Source organism: Leiobunum rupestre, chromosome 4, assembly GCF_980474605.1.
Source record: "Leiobunum rupestre chromosome 4, qqLeiRupe1.1.hap1, whole genome shotgun sequence".
Lineage (NCBI taxonomy): Eukaryota > Metazoa > Arthropoda > Arachnida > Opiliones > Sclerosomatidae > Leiobunum > Leiobunum rupestre.
In genome coordinates this window covers 70,900,966-70,923,903 of record NC_143387.1, presented here as the reverse complement: position 1 = coordinate 70,923,903, position 22,938 = coordinate 70,900,966, and the positions used below count along the sequence as shown (strand labels likewise).

The window sequence follows — 22,938 nt, the reverse complement described above, 5'->3', positions numbered from 1 at the left end:
TTCAAGGCTAATAAGCTATTTGTAGCTGATTTTCCCACTGCCTTTTTGAAACCTAATTAGCTATTATATTTACATATACTATAGCTCGGCTTTATCCAAACAGTCTTTTCGAGACTACTAAGCTATTACAAGCTTCGATTAGAATAGGTTTTAAATTAAGTTTTAAAATATGAGCACCCGAAAGTTTTTATCTGGGGCCCAAAAACGCCAGAAGCGCAAGAGATAAGATGGTGTTGTTAGTAGTCAGAAAGGCGCAATGGAACGTTTTTTGAAATCGTCAGGTAAGAGTCATAATGATAGTCCCGGGGAATGCTTGGGAAATAAAGAGGGTTTAGAATTCGAAGGTGGTAATATTTCTGAGGTTCTTCCAAACGTCAGTTCTGCTTTAGACATTGCAGTAAGTAATGAAGCCGAAATTATTAGAAACCCTACTATATCTGCCGATGTTCAAGATTTAACTAATTTAACAGAAGTGCGCTTACACGAATTGGATATTAGTTTAGATAAAGATTGCCTTCCAGTTCAGCCTAAACTCAATCCTTTTCCTAAAACTTTAATGGGTGGTAAAAATCGTGGTTTCATTTCTTCTTGGTACGACAAACATCGAATGCTTGAGTATTCAGTTGCAAAAAATGCAGTTTACTGCTTTTGTTGCCGTCATTTTCTAGGCAGTAGAAATTCTGGATTTGTGAACGGATTTTCGGATTGGAAAAATATGGCGAAAAAATTCGAAGAACATTTCACTTCGAATAAATCTTCCCACCAACTAGCCTATAGCAGCGGTTCCCAAAAGGTGTTCCGCGGAACCCTGGGGTTCCGTAAAAGGGTCACAAGGGTTCCGAGAATTCGCAGCGTGGCCATCTTTGTTTGTGTCAAGAGTTTAAGATGAGTTAAAAAAATGAGTTGGGGTTCCGCCAGAATTAGGTGGATAATTTAGGGTTCCATAGCAAAAAAAATTGGGAACCGCTGGCCTATAGAATGTATTTAGACTACACTGAATTAAAATCTCGTGGATCAATAGCGTGTCAGGTTAATGGCCACCATAGACTTGACGTAATTAGAAATAGAGAGGTATTATCTGCACACGTGGAAGTCATAATTTTATGTTCTCAACAAGATTTAGCACTCCAGGGGAATACATCTGCCGATAAAATTGGAAACAGAGGAAATTTTATTGAAATTTTAGAACTTCTGAAAAGAAAATGTCCTGATTTGAAAGCCAAATGCGAGAGTATGCCCAATAATGCAAAATATATTCACAGCACTGTACAAAATGAAATAATTGACATTTGTGCAAATTTAGTAAGGAAACTGATTGTCGAAGAGGTCATCGAATCCGGTGGGTTTTACTTTGTAATTGCTGATGAAACCCGAGACAATGCAGGGGTGGAGCAGCTAAGCGTTTGTATTCGATATACTAGAATAGAAATAGGTGTCGTAGAAAGATTTCTAGGTTTCACTGATTTACATAAGTTCGATTCTGAGAATATCAGCTTGGCAATTATAAATCTTTTGACAGAGGGTGGTTTAAAACTGGAGAATTGCGTTGGACAGACATATGACGGGGCTAGTGTAATGAGCGGACACGTAAAAGGAGTGAGGGTGAAAGTAGAAGAGGCAGTAGGCGGACATTGTCCGTACGTGCATTGCTACGCGCACCGCTTAAATTTAGTTTTAGTTGACTGTTGCTCCAAAATATTGGCAGTTAGGGAACTACTTGGTTTGGTTCAGGCCATATACAATTTTCAAAGCAATTCGGTTATTAGAAGCGAATATTTTGAAAACTCCCAAAAAGATCTGGGCTATGAGATACTTAAAATGCCACAAAGCTGCGACACTCGGTGGTGGAGTAAAAAAAAAAGGTGTTAGTTATTTTAGAAATAGACTCGATTCCGTAGTTTTAACGTTAGAGAATCTAATTGAAAACGGAAAACCAGAGGAAGCTGCTGAGTGTCGTGGGTATATATCGCAATTACATAACTTTAACAACTTAATATTAATTGTCGCACTAGACGAAGTATTAGGCGTAACGAATTCCCTGTCGGAATACTTGCAAAGTTCGAAAGTTATTTTAACGGAAGCCGTTGCCATTTGCCAAGCTACCGTTAAGACCTTATAATGTAGGAACTCGGAACGTTTTGATTTAATTTGGGTAGAAGCTACTAAAATCGCAGAATCTGCTTTTATTGCAATACCTGATCGTAACAGCGAACCGATAGCTTTACGGAAATGTAAAATAATCCCTAACAAGAGATTAAAACATAGTGTGGTAACGAGTACAACGGGTAGCAGGGAAACGGAAGCAAAAACCCTGATTGACCAGTTAAGGTCCACCTATTTCGAATTAGTTGATAAATTTATTTCAGAAATGAAAATTCGACTATTGGAAAACTCTGGCTTATTCAAAGGTATAATTTCGTCTGACCCTAACTCGGAAAACTTTCTTAACGAAAACGATATCGTAACCCATTGTAACCCTTATAATCGGTTTCAATTCGACCTGAATTCGTTAAAAAGCCAAATGAAAATAGCCAGAAATTTAATTATCCCCAAGAAATTTACCAGCGTAATCGACTGCTTCCACTATTTAATTAAAATGGCAGATGGGTTCCCCGACCTAGTGAAATACTACAAAATTGTTTCTTGTATTCCTGTGGCAAATACCTCAGAAAGAAGTTTCAGTTCACTCAAAAGAATTGAAACACGTCTACGGACAACTATGGGAGAATTTAGGCTTTCAAATCTGGCTACACTGTCGATAAATCGTGATTTGTCGAATTGTTTAAAAGAAAACCCAAAGTTAGTAGTAGACGAATTTGATAAAAAAAACTAATCGAAGAGTGTCATTCCTTGATTAAAATGCCTTTAAAAAATTCAATGGGAAAATAGAAATCATGTCACAATTTAAAACATTTAAATAAAAAAAATCCTTGAAACTCAGGAATTTTTTAAATAAACATTATAGATGGGGCCTCTAATTCAGGCTGGGCCTACGTGCGTAAAATCCCTGGCGGGGCTACTGCCCATTGCCCCACTAAATAATTGCTCGGAAGGCACACTAGTAGCAGTAGACGACAAATATTTTTTGTGGCCTTTGCTACATTTTCAGTTTTCCGACTGAAGAAAATAAAACTAAAACAATCGCGGATTTCCGGCTTATGCCAGTTTTGAAAGCAAACATTTGGAGGACGAGCCCATTTTCAATAGGCGCTTAAATAAAACATCTTCCTAGAAATTGCCAAGAAGTAATATTTCCGACAGCCAGGACTCATAAGTTATTATTTATATTGTGCTTGTTGAAATATTAGAAAGCTGGAAACTTTCTCGAACGTAACATCGGTTTTTTACTAAGCCTTAACATGCCAAAACAATTACCAGGTTAAAAGGAAACACGGTAGTACTGCACATAGAAATCTCATAGGTAACTAGAATGCTGAATAAAGTAAAATCAAACCACTTTTGCATAGTAAAAATTAAAAGAACATTTTATTTAAAATGCTGGTCACGACTAGTTTCGCTTACCGTTCGGTAGCATCATCAGGTGTGTGAGTGAAAGCGAAACTCGGTTACAATTTCCACAAAGTGGCTAAAAAATTATTTGGACCTTCGTCACGATTAAAGATTAAGTTTGTTTTTTGTGGTCTAAAATTTCCAACGATTCCCTGAGATTAAGTTTTATATAGCTATAAATTTTACATATTATTTTGCTTTCATTAAACATAATGGAGTGGCTGAGGTTATTTTTTATATGTTCGGCGAGGGCGGAAGAATAGGTTTTATTATTTTTTACATCGTTTTTATGTTCGTTTAATCTAAATTTAAAGTTGCGTTTTGTTTGGCCAATATATATGCCTTTACATGAACAAGGAATTTTATAAATACCATAGTTTTCGGAAATTGGGATTTTATCTTTTTTGGGGGCCAACGTGTTAATTATTTTATTACATGGTTTGAAAACGGGTTTGATTTTATAGTTACTTAATGTATTGCCTAATTTTTCCGACACATTTTTTACATAAGGGATAACTGTATATATATATATATATTTTTTTTTCGTATGGGATGTTGGTGTTTATTCTTATTGAATGTCTGCTTTTAACTTTAGATAAGGTACGGTTTATTAGGGTTTCGTTATATCCTCGGTCTTTCCCGATAGCTCTTATGAAATTTATTTCATTTTCTAGAGAATCTTGGTCTGAGGAGATTTTGAAGGCTCTATATAAGTAGGAGTGAAAGGCTGTTGTTTTTTGACTTTGGGGATGGTTAGAGTTTGCATGAGGAGGTAAAGATACTGCGAATGGTTTTCTGTATACTGCTGTAGAGATTTGGATATTATTTTTTATGATTGAGACGTCTAGAAAAGAGATTTTGTTATTAGTTTCTAGTTCGTATGTGAATTGGATCGAGTGGTCTAAGCTATTAAGGTACTTTAAAACAAGTTGGCAAGCCAAAATATACCTCTCCTCGGAAGAATTGTCCCTAGTGGTATTAATTTCTCGAGATAACCCTTAAAGATATATCTCCGCAATTTAGAGTTATTTGTTAAAAATATTAACCCATTTCTATCCCGCCCGGTATAAAATTTTTATTATAATTAAAATAATTGAGACGAAACGACCAATTTTAATTTATTCGGAATATCATAAGTTAAGTAGTTACAACAGTAAGTTAGACGTACTATAACAATGCACAATTGAATTAAACCCTTTTACAGAACAAGTTTATCAGTTAAATATAATACGAAGCAAATTTTAATGAAAGAAATATCTACAGAGGCTTTTTGGAATTACTCGCTTACGAAATACTTGCCGCATCTTTAACGCTCATTTTATTTCAACACTCGCCCTTGATGAAGATACCGTAGATATCTGGTAGTGGACGACTCGTTCACTTCCTGTTGACGTTGTGACGCATACCACATGAAAAAGACCAATTCCGTCCAATTTCCAATATCATATAATGACTCGCACACCCAAGAAATCATTGACTGCGTTAGAAATCGTAGATATCCAAATATCCACACCAAATGTATTTACAAGAAGCAAAAACCTTACCATCAACAAAGCACAGAGAGCCACTTGACTAACCGCCAGCTTTTAAAGCAATTAACGTTAAATTGTCTCCTTTGAATTAACAGAACTATATATAGGTCGTTAAGAAAGTGGACCACCCACAGGGTCTACCCTTTAACCCTCTAATCTCGGCTGACTGCGCTAAAACAAGATTTAACCTTTAAAAAATATCAGATTAGGCCTTCATAAATTCATTAATAAAAAAAGACTTTATTACCTATTATGCTTACGATGCCTGTCTTAATTTCCGTGAATCTAAGCAGCTATCGGTGGTTCTGTGGTAGAGCGCTCGACTGCCAAGCCGAATGGTCTGGGTTCGAAACCTGGGTGGCGCGTTTGTTTTTAATCAATAGAGAAACGCTAAATTAGAATTTCTTCGATGCAATAATTTCAATTTCAATTCTATTTCAATTAAACCAAAATTTCCTACTCTATTAAATACGCTTCCGATAAAGCTGAAGGTCTAATTTTCAATAAGGCGTAACAAGTGTCGGTGGTTCTGTGGTAGAACGTCCGCCTGTCAATCAGGAGGTCTCGGGTTCAAATCCCGCCCGATGCGATCGCAAATTGATACTAAGACGAATACCGTGTACAACTGGTGGAAACCCTGCCATTGGACGTTGAGAGGTAGCATTACACTCAGCACTCGGTCCGTCCCAAAGTCATTAAGAAGAAGTTGGAGAGAAAACGCCCATATAAACACAACAGACTCAACATGCACAACCATCAGAACACAAACACAACAAATTCAACACTCACAACCTACGCATAAACATTACAAAAACGTAATACACCAAACCGTCACGACGGTGAGCGAAAAAACACCATCCAAACCAAACCGCAAATGCATCCGTTAACGCTCACCGTCACACGGTGGTTTTGCCAACCCTTTGAGAAACTGCGTACGCAGTGATTACACTTTGCACCGAAAATGCGAACGCGTTCGCAGTCCTGACAGACAGACAGACCCACCCACAGACCCACCCACAGACCCACAGACAGACACGGTCGTTGTAAAACCCCTCCCAGGGGACTTTGTCCCCTCGGAGAGGTAAAAATTATTAAGTTTTCTATTCCGTGTTTCCAGAGGGCTAAAATGTCATCTACGTATCTCTTCCAAATTTCTATGGTGAATGGGGAGTTTTTTAAGGCTATGTTTTCTAGTTTATCGATATACAGGGTCTTTTTTTTTGCTCGGAAAAGTGTTTTTTTTTCAAAAACTATTTATAGTACCTATTTCAAATTTGGAAGGTCAATTCTCTATACCGGGGGACATCAGTTTGAGAAATTTGAGCGTTTTCGGTAATGGTTTTCACCAATTTTGAAAAATTATTTTTCGACCACTAGGTGCGAGATAAAAAATTTCTATTATAAAGTTGTAGGCCGTCATCGAAAACCCTTAAAAATTGTTCACTCGACGAAAAACAATTTATTTATCAGTGAAAATTCGAGCTTGAAAAATTTACAAGTTGGTGAAGCCAAATTACGATTGTTTGAAACGATAATTGAAACCGAATTACCTAATCCAGTTGAAACTTTGGTTAAAAAAACGACCGGATTTAAAAAACACGAGGCTATAGGTCAATCCTAAACATTTAAAGGAAAACTTTGGGAGATTATTATCAGTGTTTGATAATATTTCGAACAATGCCTCGTTATTCAGTAGCTGAGCGTACCGAGATAGTTGCCATTTACTATGGAGAAGCAGCGCAAAACCTTAGAAGAGTGACTGAAATCTTCGCAGAAAGACATCCAAATGGAGCACCATCTGTAAATACAGTAAGACGAGCAATTCATGATTTCAATCAATTTGGTAACTTGCAACCTAGGTTTCGCGGATTGGGTCAACCGGATTTAGACTTCGAGAACAATGTACTCGCGTACTTTGTGGCATATCCTCGTCACAGTTGCGCTAACGCCGCTGCTGATTTGGGTTGTTCTGCAAATCGTGTGTGGAAAATTCTTCGTAAGAATCGCTATCACCCATACAGAGCTACGCTCCACCAAGGACTAATTGACGGAGACCATCAAAGACGTTATGAATTTAGCAACTGGTTACTAAATGCTGTCCAAGAAGATAGACAATTTTTGCGCCATGTTTTGTTCTCCGACGAAGCGTCATTTTCTAGAGATGGGCCCTTTAATCATCAAAACGGCCATCTTTGGTCTGACATCAACCCACATTGGGGTTTTGAATATCATCACCAGGTTCAATTTGAACGGGTCAATGTTTGGGTTGGACTTGTTGGAAACCGTTTGATTGGTCCCTTTTTCCTGCCGACGAACCTCAACGGCCAAAGGTATTTACATTTTCTACAGAACGAACTGAGTGACGCAATCGACGACCTTCCATTGGCTGAAAGACGTCAGTTGTGGTTTCAGCAAGATGGCGCCCCTCCGCATTTTTCCCGGCAAGTAACTGAGAACCTCAACAACGAGTTTCCTGAAAGGTGGATAGGGAGAAATGGTCCAGTGCATTGGCCAGCAAGGTCACCTGACCTAACACCGCTGGATTATTTTCTCTGGGGATTCGTTAAAGCATAGGTATACGCCACGCCCATTGAAACTAGGGAGGAACTCATTAGACGAATAATCAGTGCTTGCCGAGACGTCACACCAGAAATGGTAGAGAAAGCGTTTGAGAACTTAATTGTCCGCGCACAAACCTGTGTTGCAGCCAATGGTGATATTATTGAAAATGTTTTGTAAAAATTTATGTGAATAAAATATCTGCATTTAAAAACCAAACGTGTACATTTTTTCAAGTGTGAAAACTCTACTACGTTTGTATTAGACTTGTTCCCTTTTCAATTATCGTTTCAAACAATCGTAATTTGGCTTCACCAACTTGTAAATTTTTCAAGCTCGAATTTTCACTGATAAATAAGTTGTTTTTCGTCGAGTGAACAATTTTTAAGGGTTTTCGATGACGGCCTACAACTTTATAATAGAAATTTTTTATCTCGCACCTAGTGGTCGAAAAATAATTTTTCAAAATTGGTGAAAAACATTACAGAAAACGCTCAAATTTCTCAAACTGATGTCCCCCGGTATAGAGAATTGACCTTCCAAATTTGAAATCGGTACTATAAATAGTTTTTGAAAAAAATACACTTTTCCGAGCAAAAAAAAAGACCCTGTATAAGTCACATAGTAATGGGGAAAGAGAGGAACCCATTGCTAAGCCCTCTATCTGGGTATAGTAGTTGTCGTTAATTTTAAAGAAGGGTTGAATTATACATAATTTTACTAGGGTTAGAATTTCGTCGATTTCGATTGGGTTGTATTTATTGTCTAATAGTCTTTCTTCTAGTACCGTTAGGGCACCTTGAATCGGTACCTTAGTGAACAAGGACACAATATCAAAGGACACGAATAGGTCTTCGTTTTCTATTTTTAATTCTTGTAGGTTTGTTATCAGTTCTGTAGAATTCTTGATGGTGTGTTGAAAATTTGATTTAAGATGGGATAGTTTTTTAACGATGTATTTGGCGGTCGGTTGAGCAGATGAGTTGATATTGTCAACTATGGGGCGGAATTTGAGGACCGGTTTGTGTATTTTAGGTAGAATATAATAACCCCAGCCACTCCATTATGTTTAATGAAAGCAAAATAATATGTAAAATTGATAACTATATAAAACTTAATCTCAGGGAATCGTTGGAAATTTTAGACCACAAAAAAACAAACTTAATCTTTAATCGTGACGAAGGTCCAAATAATTTTTTTGCCACTTTGTGGAAATTGTAACCGAGTTTCGCTTTCACTCACACACCTGATGATGCTACCGAACGGTAAGCGAAACTAGTCGTGACCAGCATTTTAAATAAAATGTTCTTTTAATTTTTACTATGCAAAAGTGGTTTGATTTTACTTTATTCAGTATTTTAATGCATAGGGTTAGTTACACTATATTTAACTAGAATGCTGCCGTGTAACTGGCAAATGGGCCAAACGCCGTGGCAGACGATTGCCCGGTAATATAAAAATATTACATATAATTTTAATTATTTATACCATAAGAGGATGATAATAATAATAATATTATCTTCTTATACTTAGTTTTAGTAACATTATATATTTTACCTTAAAATATATTATCGAAAATTAACATTAGTGAGCCGACGCGTTTCTTATCTGACGCAAAATTCTCATGAGGGCAAAAACGCGTCTCCAATTGGCTTATATACGACTTTTTGGCTAGCCATTCTAACCGTTTAACCGACCGACCGGAAATAGCTCCTTCCCAGATTAATTTGGAGAGGGGAGTAGAAACAGAGTATCTTTTATTGAAGCGTCCATTGAGAATAGGGGTGTGTCAGTTGACAGTTGCGTAGAAACCCACATAGAGTTATCTGAGAAATTAGGAAGTTTAATTACTTAATTTCAACATGCGCTAAATGTTAGTAAATAAAGTTATAGAACCGTTTAAAACAATGAAAAACTCGGTTCCGGTTATCATTTATTTACAAATATCGGTTCCGGTTCCGGAGACGGTTATCAAAGTTGTATATTAACGGTTCCGGTTATCCATTGCATCCCTAATGACTATAGAAGGCTTTGGAGTTGGTGGAGATCTTTTCTGTGAGGTCATTTTCAAACTTTCGTTTGAAGTTGCGAGAGGCATTGATGGAGGCGTTGTGAGCCTTCTTATAGGTAGAATAGGCTTCTTCGATAGGAGGGTTGTAGAGTCAGCGTGCTTTGGCGCGAACATAACGTTTCCAGGCGACGGTCTTGTATCGAGTTGAGAAGTGAGCCGGGCGGGGCGGGCGCAACCGGCGGAAAGGAACAAATAAGTCTATGCCCTGATTCATGATGGCGCGAAAGTAAACCCAATAGTCTTCCACCATAGACAGTATATACTGTCTATGCTTCCACGCTCTGAAGACCCAGCTCGACCAATTGATCTTCAACGAGTAGTGTGCAAAATTTTCGTAGTCGCCATTGAAAAAGTCCTGACACTGACGGGTGCTGGAACGAATCGTGGTATAGCACGTTATGGTCACGTTTTTAAATTGCGCGCCTTTTATTCTGATAAAAAAACTGCATTTAAAATTTTTTATCCATCTTGAGCCACTAAAATTTTTTAACTTTACTTTAAAAAGGGAAAAATGTCAGTCAATTTATTAAACATTTTTTTACACTATAAAATAAATAACACTTTATTATATAAGATGGCCTTTTGTTAATAAGTAATAACAATATTTTTAAATGGAAAACAGGCAACCCTTACTTAAAAAGGGTCTTTGAAAAAAGCAAAAACAAATAATCGCTACTTAAATCTAATCCCTTTCATGTAAATAACCTTAGACATAGCATTTTTTATGAAGCGAATACTTCTGTTCTCTTATTCGCTAATATTATTATTCAGCACCTAATGTAGGTTGTAAACTATTTATATTTGTAATTAACGCCGGGCCATCTTCGCGGCTGCGTTGAACGTCCATTTTGGGAAAAAAAAGCACTCAAAACTTTTATATTTAATTGGGTGGGTTTCTTGAAAAACACGCGTGGAAAATTAAGCATTTTTCAACATTTAATTTATTCTTGATCTTTTTGTTTTTCATGATGGCCGTTCTTCATAGTTGTTAATTGCTGCAACTGCTTCAAAAACGTCTCGTACTTTTTCTTTTTGTCACGACTGTTCTTGTTAAACGTTGAAGAGAAAAAGTTCTTTTTCTTATCAGCTTCTCTGACCCTAATCAGAACAAAATAAGTTACCATCTTTTGTGAAAACGAAGTGTCATTCAAGCTTACTTTTCTAATAAATTAATAACTAATTGAGGGCTAACGCGACAGTTCTTGTTGTCCTTAGTGCCATATTCTCTGATGTAGCTTTGTATTTTATTCTCCCAATCTTGATCGAAAAGATCCATCAGTTGTCGCAGTTCACTGAAACAAATTTGCAGTTCTTCTCCGTCTTCGTCTCCTTTAGCCCACAAAGTTTGAGATGTAGCAAATTCTAGAAAAAATACAACACTTCTGAAGTATTTTGGGGTGTAATCGCAAATTTAGAAAAATTCAGCTTACGTTCACACTGAATTACATCCAGATTGAACTGCTCTATGGCCCCCATGGAAATGTACTTTAGATTTCTATCTAAAATCATTTTCATCAATTTGCTAGCCAAGTGCGCACACACTGACAAACAAGCAGAATAAGCCACCTTATCCTACGATAAGCGAAAGTTAGAAAAACATAATGCATATTTTGTTGTTCAGTATTTACATCTAAATTTGTGAATCCTTCAAAAGTAGTATTAAGAAATGAGACTAGATCGGTTAGAAATTCGCTGGCGTGTCCTTTCGTCTCTACTAAGAGCCAGTCATAGTCAGCTGATATAAAATAAAATAAAGTTAGTCAATTAAATAGAGTATTAGATAAATTGAACCAAATATATTTCTTATGAGACAGAAGTATCCATCTAAGCTATAAAAATGAAACATGTATCTACGCAGTAGTTTTAAAAGGGGTGAGATTTTCTCACCAAACGAAGGAAGTGTACGCAGCATCAGAGCAGAGAAATGTAAAAACTACTTTAGCTAGGGATTATTTACTTATTTATGAACTATTATTCCACTGTAAAAGTTTTATTGAATCAATATATAAATATTTAGGGAAATAAATACTTCTCTCTTAAGATATATATTCTATACTTCTCATTGAATTCTTTTGAGAAATACCTAAATCTAGGAATTCATCAATTTTCTTGTTTAGTTTGATGTATATTTTGTTCTCGGCAGCTTTTCTAGTAGCCTTTATTAACCGTTCAAATATAAGAATACCTTCAATTAGAACAAACAACATTTCAAATCCCCAAAAACTTACTTTAAACATAGATTGGGCTTGCAGTTTCCCAACATGTGAACTTTCACTTGTGGACCCAGTCACTTTAGAAATGTACTCTTCGAGGGAATTGCAAGCGTCTTCCAAATAATTGGTATTGATTGTCACTTGAATGAGCTAATGATAAATATTGTTAGATATTTTAATTATCAATCTGGTACAATCATTTTTACCTGTAACAAGCCCAAATTTGGTTTCTCAATTAGTCGGTTAAGGCAGTCGCTCAAGACATTTTTCAAGAGCTGATTAGTGGATTTTCGCACCATATCTTCAATCTCAGTCTGACTCAGATTCAAATCTTTGCAGAACTTCAAACACTCAGAAATGAATTCTTTGACTTTGGTAAAAACTTTTGGAACAAAACTTGAAAATGGAAGTTTCCTGGGATAGGAAGAAGTCTGAAAGAAAATGTTAATAAAAATTTGACGGATTATAATGACAGTTCTTAATTATGAACCCACTTTGTCTAAGGCAGCATCGTTGAAAGGAAAAACCCTGAGTAGGGCTTGATATTTCGCCTCCGATTCAACTTCAACCGGGCGATAATCATCTTCGTCAAAGATTTCCTCAAAAACTTTCACCCATTCTTTCATCAAAAACTCACTGTAACGATTGCGAATCTCCAACAATAGATCATTTAACCGACTGACTTGGTAGCCGTAGCTCTAAAAAAGACAATAATTAACATATACTTTCAAATTGGAGAAAATTAAGTTTGAAAAATACCTGTAACGTGTAACTGAATAAGGTGATTAACTTTTTGATGTCCAGCATCAAATCAGCATCTTCGCAATTGGCCTACAATTGAAACAAACATTTAATTTAAAAAAAAAAAACTAAAAAAATAGGCTTTTTATACAGACCAAGCTAGTTCTTAAGGAAATGTTTATTTCCGAGAGGGCTTTCTCCCAAACTTCATCTAAATAAGGCCGATTAACTAAGCCATCTGCCGTGTTTAAAATGTGATCCTCAACCACAAAAAATCCTATTATGCCACTAAAGAAATTCCTAAAATCTTCAATACTTTCCTGAAAAAAAAATAAAACTAAGATATGCAAAATGAAATGTATATTTAGTACATTAAGAACGTGGCACCATATTTGGAGGAGGAGCTAAAGCTAGTCTGGCTTGCTCTTCTCTCTGATTGCGATAATACGATTCAAACATATCCCGAGCACCCTGAAATTGGATGATCAATAAGCGTTCTCATGGTATAGTGTTAACTTTATAATAACTTAATAAGACTGATCATACCAAAACAGAATATATATGAAGGCAACGATATACAGGGGAAAAATCAACCAAGTCTTGAGCACTTCTTTCATCATCACTATCAATGTTGCTTAAGGCCGTCTCTCCACCCCAATTAGGGTCATCAATTTCCCCAGTGAAAGGATTGGGGGGTGGCGGAGCTTTTTTCTTCTTTTTCCGACGAATTTGACCCACTTCCAACCCTTGCTGTTCACTTGCCTAAAAATTGAGGTTTACTCACTTAGATTCAATAATTAAGTATAGAATTTATTAATGTTATGTTACGTGTCTCATGGCAACTTTTCCTATCATTGGCGAGCATTTCCTAATATTTTCCAAGAAATCTTTAAGATCTGACATGGAAGCCACCTTAATTTGATCACGTAACAAGGGTACAGAAGAACGCATTGTCTGAGCAAATCGATAGTGAGATACCCGAGGTAAATACGTATGTTCCAGCTGTTCTAATGTTTTTAAGGCTGGATAATACCTGAGAAAAATAAATTAATTAACCTTTTTTTCTCAACATGTTTAGGTACTTTAAATTTGTTTACCTTTTCTCTTTCATTTGTTTGCTCAGTTTTGCGTACATTTCTAAGACTGGTAAACAATGACTCAAGTTTTCTATGGCTCTTTCTATATTGTGCTGAATTTTTCTATGCTTCACCAAATCTTCAGCCATTTGTACCACTTTTTGACTGGTGTGTTGAAGGTCATCGTCAGTACTTTTAACTGTTCTCTATTGAATATTTGTTTGTAGAACTTTTTATTTTAATTTTAAACCAATTTACTACAATGTGGTATCTTACTCTTAATCTTTCAGCTTCTGTTCTAACAAGCAAAAGCTTTTGGATGGAATCTATGAACCCTTGATAATGAAAATTGCACATCCTCTCAATGTCTCGATCATGATTTTTAATCCTGGCATCAAGCCTTTCCATAAATTTTCTGTGTTCATCCCCATCATATATTGCTCTAGTAAAGGCAAAATCACTTTTTAAAACACCAAATCATTTATTTGAACTTTTAACTTGAGCGGCCCCATTCCCCAAAGGCGAAGTTGGGCGGATCTCATTTTTTAAGCCTTGTACCCAAGGTATGCGTTGCGTTATTCTCCTTATGCCATTCAATACGTTAGATTGATTAATATTTCAATAAGCAAAAGATGTTTACAAACCTTAGAACCAACCCAACGCTGCTTGTATCAGAAGTTTCTAATTCATAAAGCAAATGATCGTGCTCTGGATTTGATTGCGAGGATATGTCAGACGGATTTTCCGCCATGGTTTTTTAACAGCTACCTGTCAATTGTGATATGGGCGGAGCTAAATGATGGGGAGCAACAGGCTTAATTTCATTGGCTTTAGCACTTACGAAGCTTTCCTTTCAAACACGATAGTTGGATACTCTTCACTTGTTTGGAACTAGAAGCGTAGGGCTTAGACTATTCTAGAGGTTTACACCTTGACAATTTAAGTTTATTTTGGAATTAGAAGTATATACCTTTTACCGTTGCCTCCGTTATATCATCCACTAATCACTTGACCATTGTGTATTCCTGTAGTGAAACTAAAACTGTTGGTCAAGCCGCGGTGGTCAAGTACAGCAGCGGCCTTCGGGCTACTAGGGAATTTGGTAAAGCGAAAAGAACTGATAGTAGATATATAAATGACATCAGAGTGTAACCTACTGTTTTGATAAATAATTTGTAAAAGTGTTAATTTAGCCAACCCAATGTGAGTTGCAGACAAATATATATAGAGTGTTGTCGTCTGATACGATTTTGAAAACTTGTAACGTCACAGCTGTAGTGTTAATAGTGGCCGCCATGACAGTTACCGTTTTTTATCAATAGGCAAATTACAATGGTGACGTCGCAGGGTTTCAGACGACAACACTCTATAGCAGACTACAATTTTTTACAGGCTTTTTTATTTACACTAATTGCCACAACCATGAACTCAATAAAGCCTTATCCTCCCTGATAAGCTATCGTGTATTCGCGAAAACACGGTTTATAGAATTTACCTGTGTAAATTCTATAAACCGTGGCGAAAACTATCGCTACGCCCCCTTTGGTTCGCCATTGAAACCTAGATAGATTATCTTTGGTTAAAGCAGACGCTATTAGTTTTTCTTCATCTTTATTCGTAAATTTTACTTAATAAATAATTATACTTGCATTTTAATATAATTTTGGCATCGTTTATTATAGTTTGATGTTTATTTAAGAAAAAAGTAGAGCCCGACTATAGAAAAAACGTTCTTATATCTTTTTAATTTGTCTGTAGCAGACGCTAGATCATAGGCGCTACCTTTGACAAGCTAGCACCGTTACGCCACCTAGACTCGTTTCGGTTGTGAATAGACTTACAGCAATATGTATCTTACGAAGTAAACACGAATATCAAGTTATCAACGTCTATTCTTGACGTTAGTAAAAAAACCTCGAGCAGAGAAATGCAATTTCACGTTTACGTCATTTTCATTAATTACTGAAAGTCACTTATCACTTGATATAAAGAATTTTAGTATTATAATACACGGGCGTATTATGCAATGTCCGGTGAATTTTTTCGTCATGACTCGGGAATATTTTTAATATAATACAAATTTTATTTAAACTGTTATTAATTTATTTACACTGTGTTATTTTAGAAACTGAAATTAAACTTAGGACTCAAAATATTTGATTATATTTCGTATCTTTGACGGGAATAATGCTTTAGAAATATGAAAAAAAGTTATTGGACATAGCTTATCGGTCCCGGGATATATATATTCTTTGCTTATCTGGACTGCTAAGTTTCCTCCCTGCTAACAAGTTAGCTCGTCATTTTCGAGGATAAGAAACGAGAAAATCGGCTTCTCTTATCGTTCGGCCTCTTTTGCGACTTCACGTTACCGGATCAAGATGGTGACAGCTGGTGTGAGTAAATTAATCGTATTAATCGCTTAGTAATAGTAATTATTTATGTAAAATAACTTTAAATTTCGTTAATTAATTAAGTTTTACGAGTTAATTTTCCCCTAATTTTGGTTTTCAGACACTTTACACGTATTCAATTCCCGGTAACTTTAGAGCCCACAAAGTCCTAATCGCCGCGGAATATGGAAAAACGTCACTCAAAGTGGTTTCCGAACCCGAATTTGTTTTGGGAGAAACCAACAAATCTACTGAATTCCTAAAGAAATTTCCTCTTGGAAAGGTATAAAATCATTGTATTTTTAAGATATTTGAACCTCTACGCAAAGGCATCTTTGGTTATTATAACTTTTGGTGTAACACACGGAGGGAAATAAACATTTAAACAACCTGATTATTCAGACTTATTCCTGTTTAATCACTTTATTATGGTTTAATACCTAACCATATATATGGTTGTTTATAACAGAACAAAAATTAAAAACTGACTGTATATTCTTTCTTTCTCTTAAGGTTCCAGCGCTTCAGACTCCGGACAACCAATACATATATGAAAGCAATGCTATTGCTTTTTACGGTAAGAATTTAGTTTAAATAGTAGTAAATAAATGAGAGAACCTCGAAATACGGCACATACTACAATTTGGTTGTCATATGTGTAACCATGAGAGGAAAAGTATACAGGCTTGAAAAATTTCTAACCTTAATTAATCTTGTTTGGAGTGATATGCATCTTGCATGCATTAACCAAAAGCCTACATAACTTCCTGTTCTGAATTTCAGATTGTGTTTTTCAGTGTTCTGACATTTATGTATTTTAATTATGAGAACAAAAAATTTCAGTTGGTAGTGATCAGTTGCGAGGTAAAAACAAGCTAGACCAAGCTCATGTTGTCCAATGGCTTTCTTTTGCCGATAGTGAACTTCTTCCACCAATGGCTACTTGGGTGTTTCCTTGCCTTGGGATTATGCAATATAACAAACAGGTTAGTGTAGTGTTTCTTTCACTTGTGTGGAATTTGTAGGAATCCATTACTGCATTTAGTAATTGGATGGACTTCAGTTTCTAAGTGAATAACTACTATATAACAGCGTTCATTTACATTTTTCAGGCGACAGAGCGAGCAAGGTCTGACCTCAAAAGGGCCTTACAAGCTCTAAATGACCATCTTCAAACCAGAACATATTTAGTTGGAGAGCGTATTACCTTGGCTGATATTGCCACCAGCACAATTCTGGTTCCTCTTTATCAAAATGTCTTGGAACCATCTTTCAGAGATCAGTTCGCTAATGTTAACAGGTGGTTCACAACACTAATTAACCAACCAGAGTTTAAATCTGTCTTAGGAGAAGTGAAACTTTGCGACAAGGCTGCCCAGTTTGATGGTACAATTTTTGACTTTGTATGAAATGTTTTACCAAACTTCTCACCAATTTTTCTTAAACGCAGCCAAGAAATATGCTGAACTCCAGGGAGGTGGAGGTAAAGGTCGTGAAAAAAAAAGCAGTGAATCTGGCGGAAAAGGAGAACCCAAACCCAAAGCTGAGAAGAAAGAAAAAAATTCGAAGAAAGCTGAAAAGAAGGAAGAAGAGGAATTAGATGAAGCTGACTTGATCATCGCCAAAGAAGAGAAATCAAAGGACCCATTTGATAAATTCCCTCCTGGGTACTATTACTTGTGTAATATATTTGTATATGGACAATGAAATTACAACCAGATGGTTGCTATATTTTTAGTACGTTTAACATGGATGCCTTCAAGCGTTGCTACTCCAATAACGAGGTAGATGTGTCAATTCCTTACTTCTGGGAAAACTTGGACAAAGAAAATTACTCCATTTGGTTCTGTAACTACAAATACACGGAAGACTTAAGCATGGTGTTTATGACGTGTAACCTTGTTTCCGGAATGATGCAAAGGCTAGATAAAATGAGAAAGAACGCTTTTGGTAGCATGATTATCTTTGGAGAAGATAATAAAAATTCCATCTCTGGTGTATGGGTCTGGAGAGGTCATGAACTTGCTTTCGAAGTACGTTTTCTCTCTCATTAATTTGCCTGTTTGCTCTTGTAATCATTTTTGTAAATGTCTTACAGCTGTCACCCGATTGGCAAGTTGACTACGAATCTTACGACTGGAAAAAATTAGATCCATCGAAGGAAAGTGATAAGCTCATGGTTAAAGAGTACTTTTCCTGGGAGGGAAATTTTGATGGAAAGAAATTCAATCAAGGAAAGATCTTTAAATGAAATTCTCTAACATCCTAGGTCTAATAAAACGTAAACATTGTAAAACTAAAATGATTTGTTAATGGGTGGAAAATTGCCAAGCTTATCTTTTTAAGTTAATAAAAGTTGGTTACTGCCTTGTACTGGATTGTGGTATTTACTTTTTCAGACCTATTTGCAAATTGTTTCCCTATTTCATTACCCATGGTGGAAAACAAACGAAAGGGGAGAAAAAGTTATAGTGGGGAACTATGTTAGCTGTTTTCACAAAGACTCATTTTCGGCTCTAAAAGTAATTCTGGTGAAAACTGAGTGGCGTATATAATCCATTTCTAATTCAGTTATTATTGTGCTTATATAAATAAGCATTCATTTTGACTATGAAACTGGCCGGACTCGCTAGTAGTTGGCCCCACCGGCTATACAATCATTTTGGCCCCATTTCCCATTAGTGACAAATTTTTCCTCTTTGGCCCCGATCTGACCGGGGGTCGCCGGTTAGCCTGCTCTGAAATGGTTTTAAGACTTCTTTCTTTATCTATGAAGTTACTTAGTGGTGCACTCCAATTAATTGAAAGGGGAAGCCCAGTGGCAAGTTTATGGTCTTACCATACCCGAATTTTTATTTTACCATTCTTAATACATCAGTTTCATAATGCAATAAATATGATCCAGACTATAAGGAATTTGTCAAGAATGGTGTAGAAACATTTCCACCAAAAGAATAGTACTACTGCTAAATAGGATGTTAAGATGAAAAAAACTCAGGCAAGGTTTTGTGTAACTGCGTTTTTTATTGTTAGCCTTGTATTAAAATTTTTCAACATCAAAAAGTAAGACAAAAACATGTTCTTTTTTTCAAGTTAACCAATCTATATTAAAACCATTCTTGCGAGTTACATAAACTCAGGCTTCAGCTGGCAAGAAATTAGTTAAAAAAAAAAAGATGCACCATTATTACAAAGCTATATATTTGAAACCAGAAATAAGTTCAAGAGGGTGTTAAGTTCAAGCTGTTCATGTTTTTTTTAAAAGCTTTCTTCCAGCCATTCACTTGCAGTTTTAAATTTGAATAATAAATTTCCTATTTTCTACTGCTGCTTACATTCTGGGGGAGGTTGTTGGTTTTTTTTCCCAACTTTATCTGCCTATAAGAGAGAAAGAAAATATAGCAATCGTTTTGTATTAAGTTATAACGCTGCTTTATTTGTAATATAGAAGGTTGAAACAAATATTTTCAAATACGTATAGTTAAAAGTTATTATGCCTAGAAAGCTGATTTTATAAAAGGAAGAGAAGAACCAATAAATAAAAGTGGTAATTAAATTTACACCTGAGGAGTGAAGTCTGGATCATTCTCTTCATCAGCGTCTTTATCATCATCTAAATGGTTAGAGGTTTTAAGTTCCTTAGGGAAAAGTAAATTAATTTTGATTTACCATCATCATCATCTTCATCCTCGTCCTCCTCATCTTCATCATACTGCAAGCATTTTGTTCATAAATAAGAATTCATTGTTAATTTTACAAGAACACTTACATCATCTTCATCCGCTAACGCTTCTCCCGTGAAAAACAGCACAGCTCTAGGAATAATACGTTCCCTAATAAAATGCCCGATTTCAAAGTCAGCCGTTAATAACGTCTGCATATCTTCATCCTATATGAGAAATGGAAAAATTTAAGATTTTTAGGATCTTTGAAAAATCTAACATCTCGTTGCTTACAATTTGGTCTTCATCATCTGGAACTGAAAGAATGGAGTACTATTAGCTAAAATATGACTAAATTAAGTAAATTTCTAAAATTAGAAGAACTTACTCGCAGGTGGGTTGAAGAAGTTGAAAAATGAATCATTTTGAACAGTTTTAGTGATTGTTCGAACAGACCCCCGGCTCTTATGTTTTTGCTTCTTTTTGATGATTTTCTCAGTAACATTCTTTCCCTTCTTCCAGTCAATGGTGCATCTTAAATATTACGGGGTAAAATTTTAATACATAATGGAATGTTAAACATTATTAATTAGATTTTGGAAACATACCCTTTGCACTTGAAAATTTCTGGACCTTCGAACGAGAACGGATCATTTTCTTCAGGGACGCACTTCATTTCGTACTGTTTCGTCAACACAGTATTTGAGAAAAAGTCATTTGGTTCAAAGACAAACTCCAAAACGAAACCCATAGAATCTTTTTCAAGAAATTTAACCCTAATGTCAATTAGGTGCTTGAGAATTGGTTCATCATGTTCCTGTAAACAAATAAGACCAGCTACTCTCTGTTGGTAGAATATTAGGCAGTGCAACTAACCTGTATCAATTCAGCGAGCATATCTACATTCTTAAGAATAGTGAGCCAAAACTCTGGAACACCCTTAATATTTCCATCAGCTTCATCCTCGTTTTCCTTCTTAACTTTGTCATCTATTGTAATTTTCTTAACATCATCCTGAAATGGAAATAAGTTAATTACCAAATAAGTGATAAGGGTTCTAAGTAAGTTTTCTGACCGATAGCTCCCCCTCTGAATCCGATGGAAAATCACATTCCTCTTCTGTAGGTTCATTTTCTCCGCTCGTAACTTTGTGTCTCTATAATGTATCAACAGTAATTAGATTATTGCTTGTGATGAGGTAACAAAAGGTATGTAACGTACTTTTTCGTAATAGGGTTTATATAAAGCTTCGTATTTACATTCCAGGGTATGAATTTCTTCATAAAACTTTGCTTCTAATTTGGTACACTCTAGCTGAATTTTCTTTAGGGCTTTAATTCTCCGTTTTACAGATTTAGGCAAACTGTATTCAACAAAAAATATCACATTTAATGCTTAATTTTATCATAATCTTCCCATTGCCATTTTTATACCTTTCTATGTAGCCTGAAGGAGTGCCAACCATAGAACCTAGGCGAGACTGTAAAGCTGCTAGAACTTCAGGATTTTTCATCATTTCAGCAGTTAATTTTGAAGCTAAGTGAAATAAAATTTTTATTTATGTTTAATTTCAAAAAAACTATATAAAAAAATGTACTTTTGGCATCATCCTCAGCATCTTCCATATCTTCAACACCAGGGTCACTTTCTTCTGCTGCGTGTTCCAACGAGTCTAAAGCCCTAAAATAATAATTTAACTTTTAACTTATTTCTCCAGTAAAATAATATCCTAGTTTATTACTTTTCAGGGTCAGCCATTATAACAGGAACAAGTTTTAAACCTTTAACAATTAAATTAACGAGTTAAGACACATTGAAAACTAATGACTAATGTAAAACATGGCTTCAAGAATCTAATGATATAAAGTAGAAAGTTATAAGATAATCCAAGACCAGAAAATTATCATAAAAGAAACAATCGGCGAGTTAATTTGAAACTATGAAGATTAAGTTAATAGCGTAAATAGAAAAAACATGAAAACAAAGGACAGGCCTAGCCGAAACTGCGAAGTTTCTCTTGGTCACAATTCACAAAGCACATTTCTTAGGCCAAGGCTTACAGAATTTAATTCAATTACTTAATTTATTTTTAGTAAAAATTACTGATATACTTTGAAAATAGCGTAAACAAATCCTAAGAATATTGATATAAAATGAAGCTTACGATATCGGTAGATTTAAGCATTAAAAGTAATCTCTAAAAACTAAATGATAATTACAATTATTAGCCGACAAAGACTTGAATCCCACGAGGAGAGAGAATGAAAAGGTAATTTGCACCGATGACAGCGCAGATACGCGGGAATTTTACCACTACTAATTCAGCCAATCAACGTCGACACTGCCATTTTACAATTTCTTTTTTGGTAGGTTTTTGCAAAGAAAATATAGATATTTTCTTTGGTTTTTGTTTAGGTCAATAAATTAGTAAAATGTTATTTTTTTAAACGTAAGACTAACTCCAATACCTTTTAGTATTTACAATCGACCATATTCCTATTTACGCCAAGCGCTGAAAAGGGGGAAGCTCATCGGGGGACAATGGAGTTTTTGTGCGGGCCTAATAGATTCAGTGGGCTCTGACCGATTATTGAGTAGTCTCTGATCGTAGATTGTTAAAATGGCGGCGTAGTTACACTCGGCATTTGTTTTGACAGTTTTATCGACTGCTTCCATTACGAATGTTTGTCGTACGATAAAGATAAGTTATATATTTTATTCTTTTATACTTGCACTTTACTTGGAAAAAATTATAGAGTAAAATTCGATTTCTATCGTTTTTCCCCCCAAGCCTTTGCATATAATGCATGAAATAGAATTATTAAAGCCACTATAAAACCCTTTTCGTTTTATTCAAAATCGCACATCAAGTTTTTTTTAAACTAAGCTGTTTTGGGCTTAAGATCTTTGAAATATTTAAATCTTAAGATATTTTGCTGAATAGTTAAAAGTATGCTGTGTAACAAAATTATTAAATTTATTTAAGTTTCTAAGTGATGATGATGTTAGGATGAAATGGGCAAAAGCTGTTAAAAAACAGTCTTATGATATAAAGAACTACGAAATAGTTTGTTTGATACATTTTGAAGAAAACTCGTGTTTGAGATCATTTGGTGTTGGAAAGATACCCATTCTGAAACACTATGCTACGCTACCGATATTTCCCTGGTCAACTGAAAAT

General features: G+C 35.5%; 3 protein-coding genes across 5 annotated transcripts; 1 reads left to right on the top strand and 2 right to left on the bottom strand.

Moving 5' to 3' along the window:
* Positions 1-10,218: 10,218 nt before the first annotated feature.
* Sec15 (exocyst complex component Sec15) lies at positions 10,219-14,627 on the bottom strand. The gene is made up of 17 exons (XM_090174116.1): positions 14,544-14,627; positions 14,347-14,470; positions 13,979-14,144; positions 13,724-13,908; positions 13,455-13,659; positions 13,173-13,388; positions 13,014-13,097; positions 12,782-12,946; positions 12,645-12,716; positions 12,380-12,583; positions 12,092-12,316; positions 11,901-12,035; positions 11,756-11,828; positions 11,301-11,407; positions 11,103-11,244; positions 10,830-11,034; positions 10,219-10,770 (listed from the first exon to the last, which is right to left on the bottom strand). Exons 2-17 carry the CDS (start codon positions 14,451-14,453, stop codon positions 10,614-10,616), a joined length of 2,448 nt encoding a protein of 815 aa, XP_090030242.1. The 5' UTR covers positions 14,454-14,470; positions 14,544-14,627; the 3' UTR covers positions 10,219-10,613.
* A 1,310-nt stretch (positions 14,628-15,937) lies between these two features.
* eEF1gamma (elongation factor 1-gamma) lies at positions 15,938-18,468 on the top strand. The gene is made up of 8 exons (XM_090174115.1): positions 15,938-16,098; positions 16,217-16,378; positions 16,609-16,672; positions 16,939-17,081; positions 17,208-17,481; positions 17,546-17,762; positions 17,834-18,128; positions 18,194-18,468. Exons 1-8 carry the CDS (start codon positions 16,084-16,086, stop codon positions 18,344-18,346), a joined length of 1,323 nt encoding a protein of 440 aa, XP_090030241.1. The 5' UTR covers positions 15,938-16,083; the 3' UTR covers positions 18,347-18,468.
* Positions 18,469-19,099: 631 nt separating this feature from the next.
* On the bottom strand, positions 19,100-22,092 carry LOC149948920 (nucleosome assembly protein 1-like 1-B). 3 transcript variants are annotated; one of them, XM_090174112.1, is made up of 14 exons: positions 21,977-22,092; positions 21,499-21,538; positions 21,355-21,437; positions 21,191-21,293; positions 20,979-21,120; positions 20,833-20,913; positions 20,634-20,771; positions 20,366-20,574; positions 20,146-20,291; positions 20,052-20,074; positions 19,865-19,984; positions 19,765-19,807; positions 19,659-19,708; positions 19,100-19,473 (listed from the first exon to the last, which is right to left on the bottom strand). In XM_090174112.1, the coding sequence occupies exons 2-14, from the start codon at positions 21,513-21,515 to the stop codon at positions 19,417-19,419; spliced, it is 1,212 nt and encodes a 403-aa protein (XP_090030238.1). In that variant the 5' UTR covers positions 21,516-21,538; positions 21,977-22,092; the 3' UTR covers positions 19,100-19,416. The 3 variants fall into 3 exon arrangements, with proteins under 3 accessions (XP_090030238.1, XP_090030240.1, XP_090030237.1); XM_090174114.1 differs by having other exon boundaries at positions 19,659-19,696; XM_090174111.1 differs by having other exon boundaries at positions 19,657-19,708; positions 21,922-22,018.
* Between the last annotated feature and the right edge of the window lie 846 nt (positions 22,093-22,938).

Coding starts and splice junctions, on each gene's coding strand:
- Sec15 (XM_090174116.1), bottom strand. CDS start 14,453: ATGGCGGAAAATCCGTCTGACATATCCTCGCAATCAAATCCAGAGCAC. Junction 13,389..13,454: donor GAAAAGTTGCCATGAGACAC/GTAACATAACAT, acceptor CTCAATTTTTAG/GCAAGTGAACAGCAAGGGTT. Junction 12,717..12,781: donor TTTCCTTAAGAACTAGCTTG/GTCTGTATAAAA, acceptor TTTCAATTGTAG/GCCAATTGCGAAGATGCTGA.
- eEF1gamma (XM_090174115.1), top strand. Junction 16,673..16,938: donor CAATGCTATTGCTTTTTACG/GTAAGAATTTAG, acceptor AAAAAATTTCAG/TTGGTAGTGATCAGTTGCGA. Junction 17,482..17,545: donor CAAGGCTGCCCAGTTTGATG/GTACAATTTTTG, acceptor TCTTAAACGCAG/CCAAGAAATATGCTGAACTC.
- LOC149948920 (XM_090174111.1), bottom strand. Junction 21,294..21,354: donor TGCTGAGGATGATGCCAAAA/GTACATTTTTTT, acceptor TATTTCACTTAG/CTTCAAAATTAACTGCTGAA. Junction 20,575..20,633: donor TGCTCGCTGAATTGATACAG/GTTAGTTGCACT, acceptor ATTTGTTTACAG/GAACATGATGAACCAATTCT.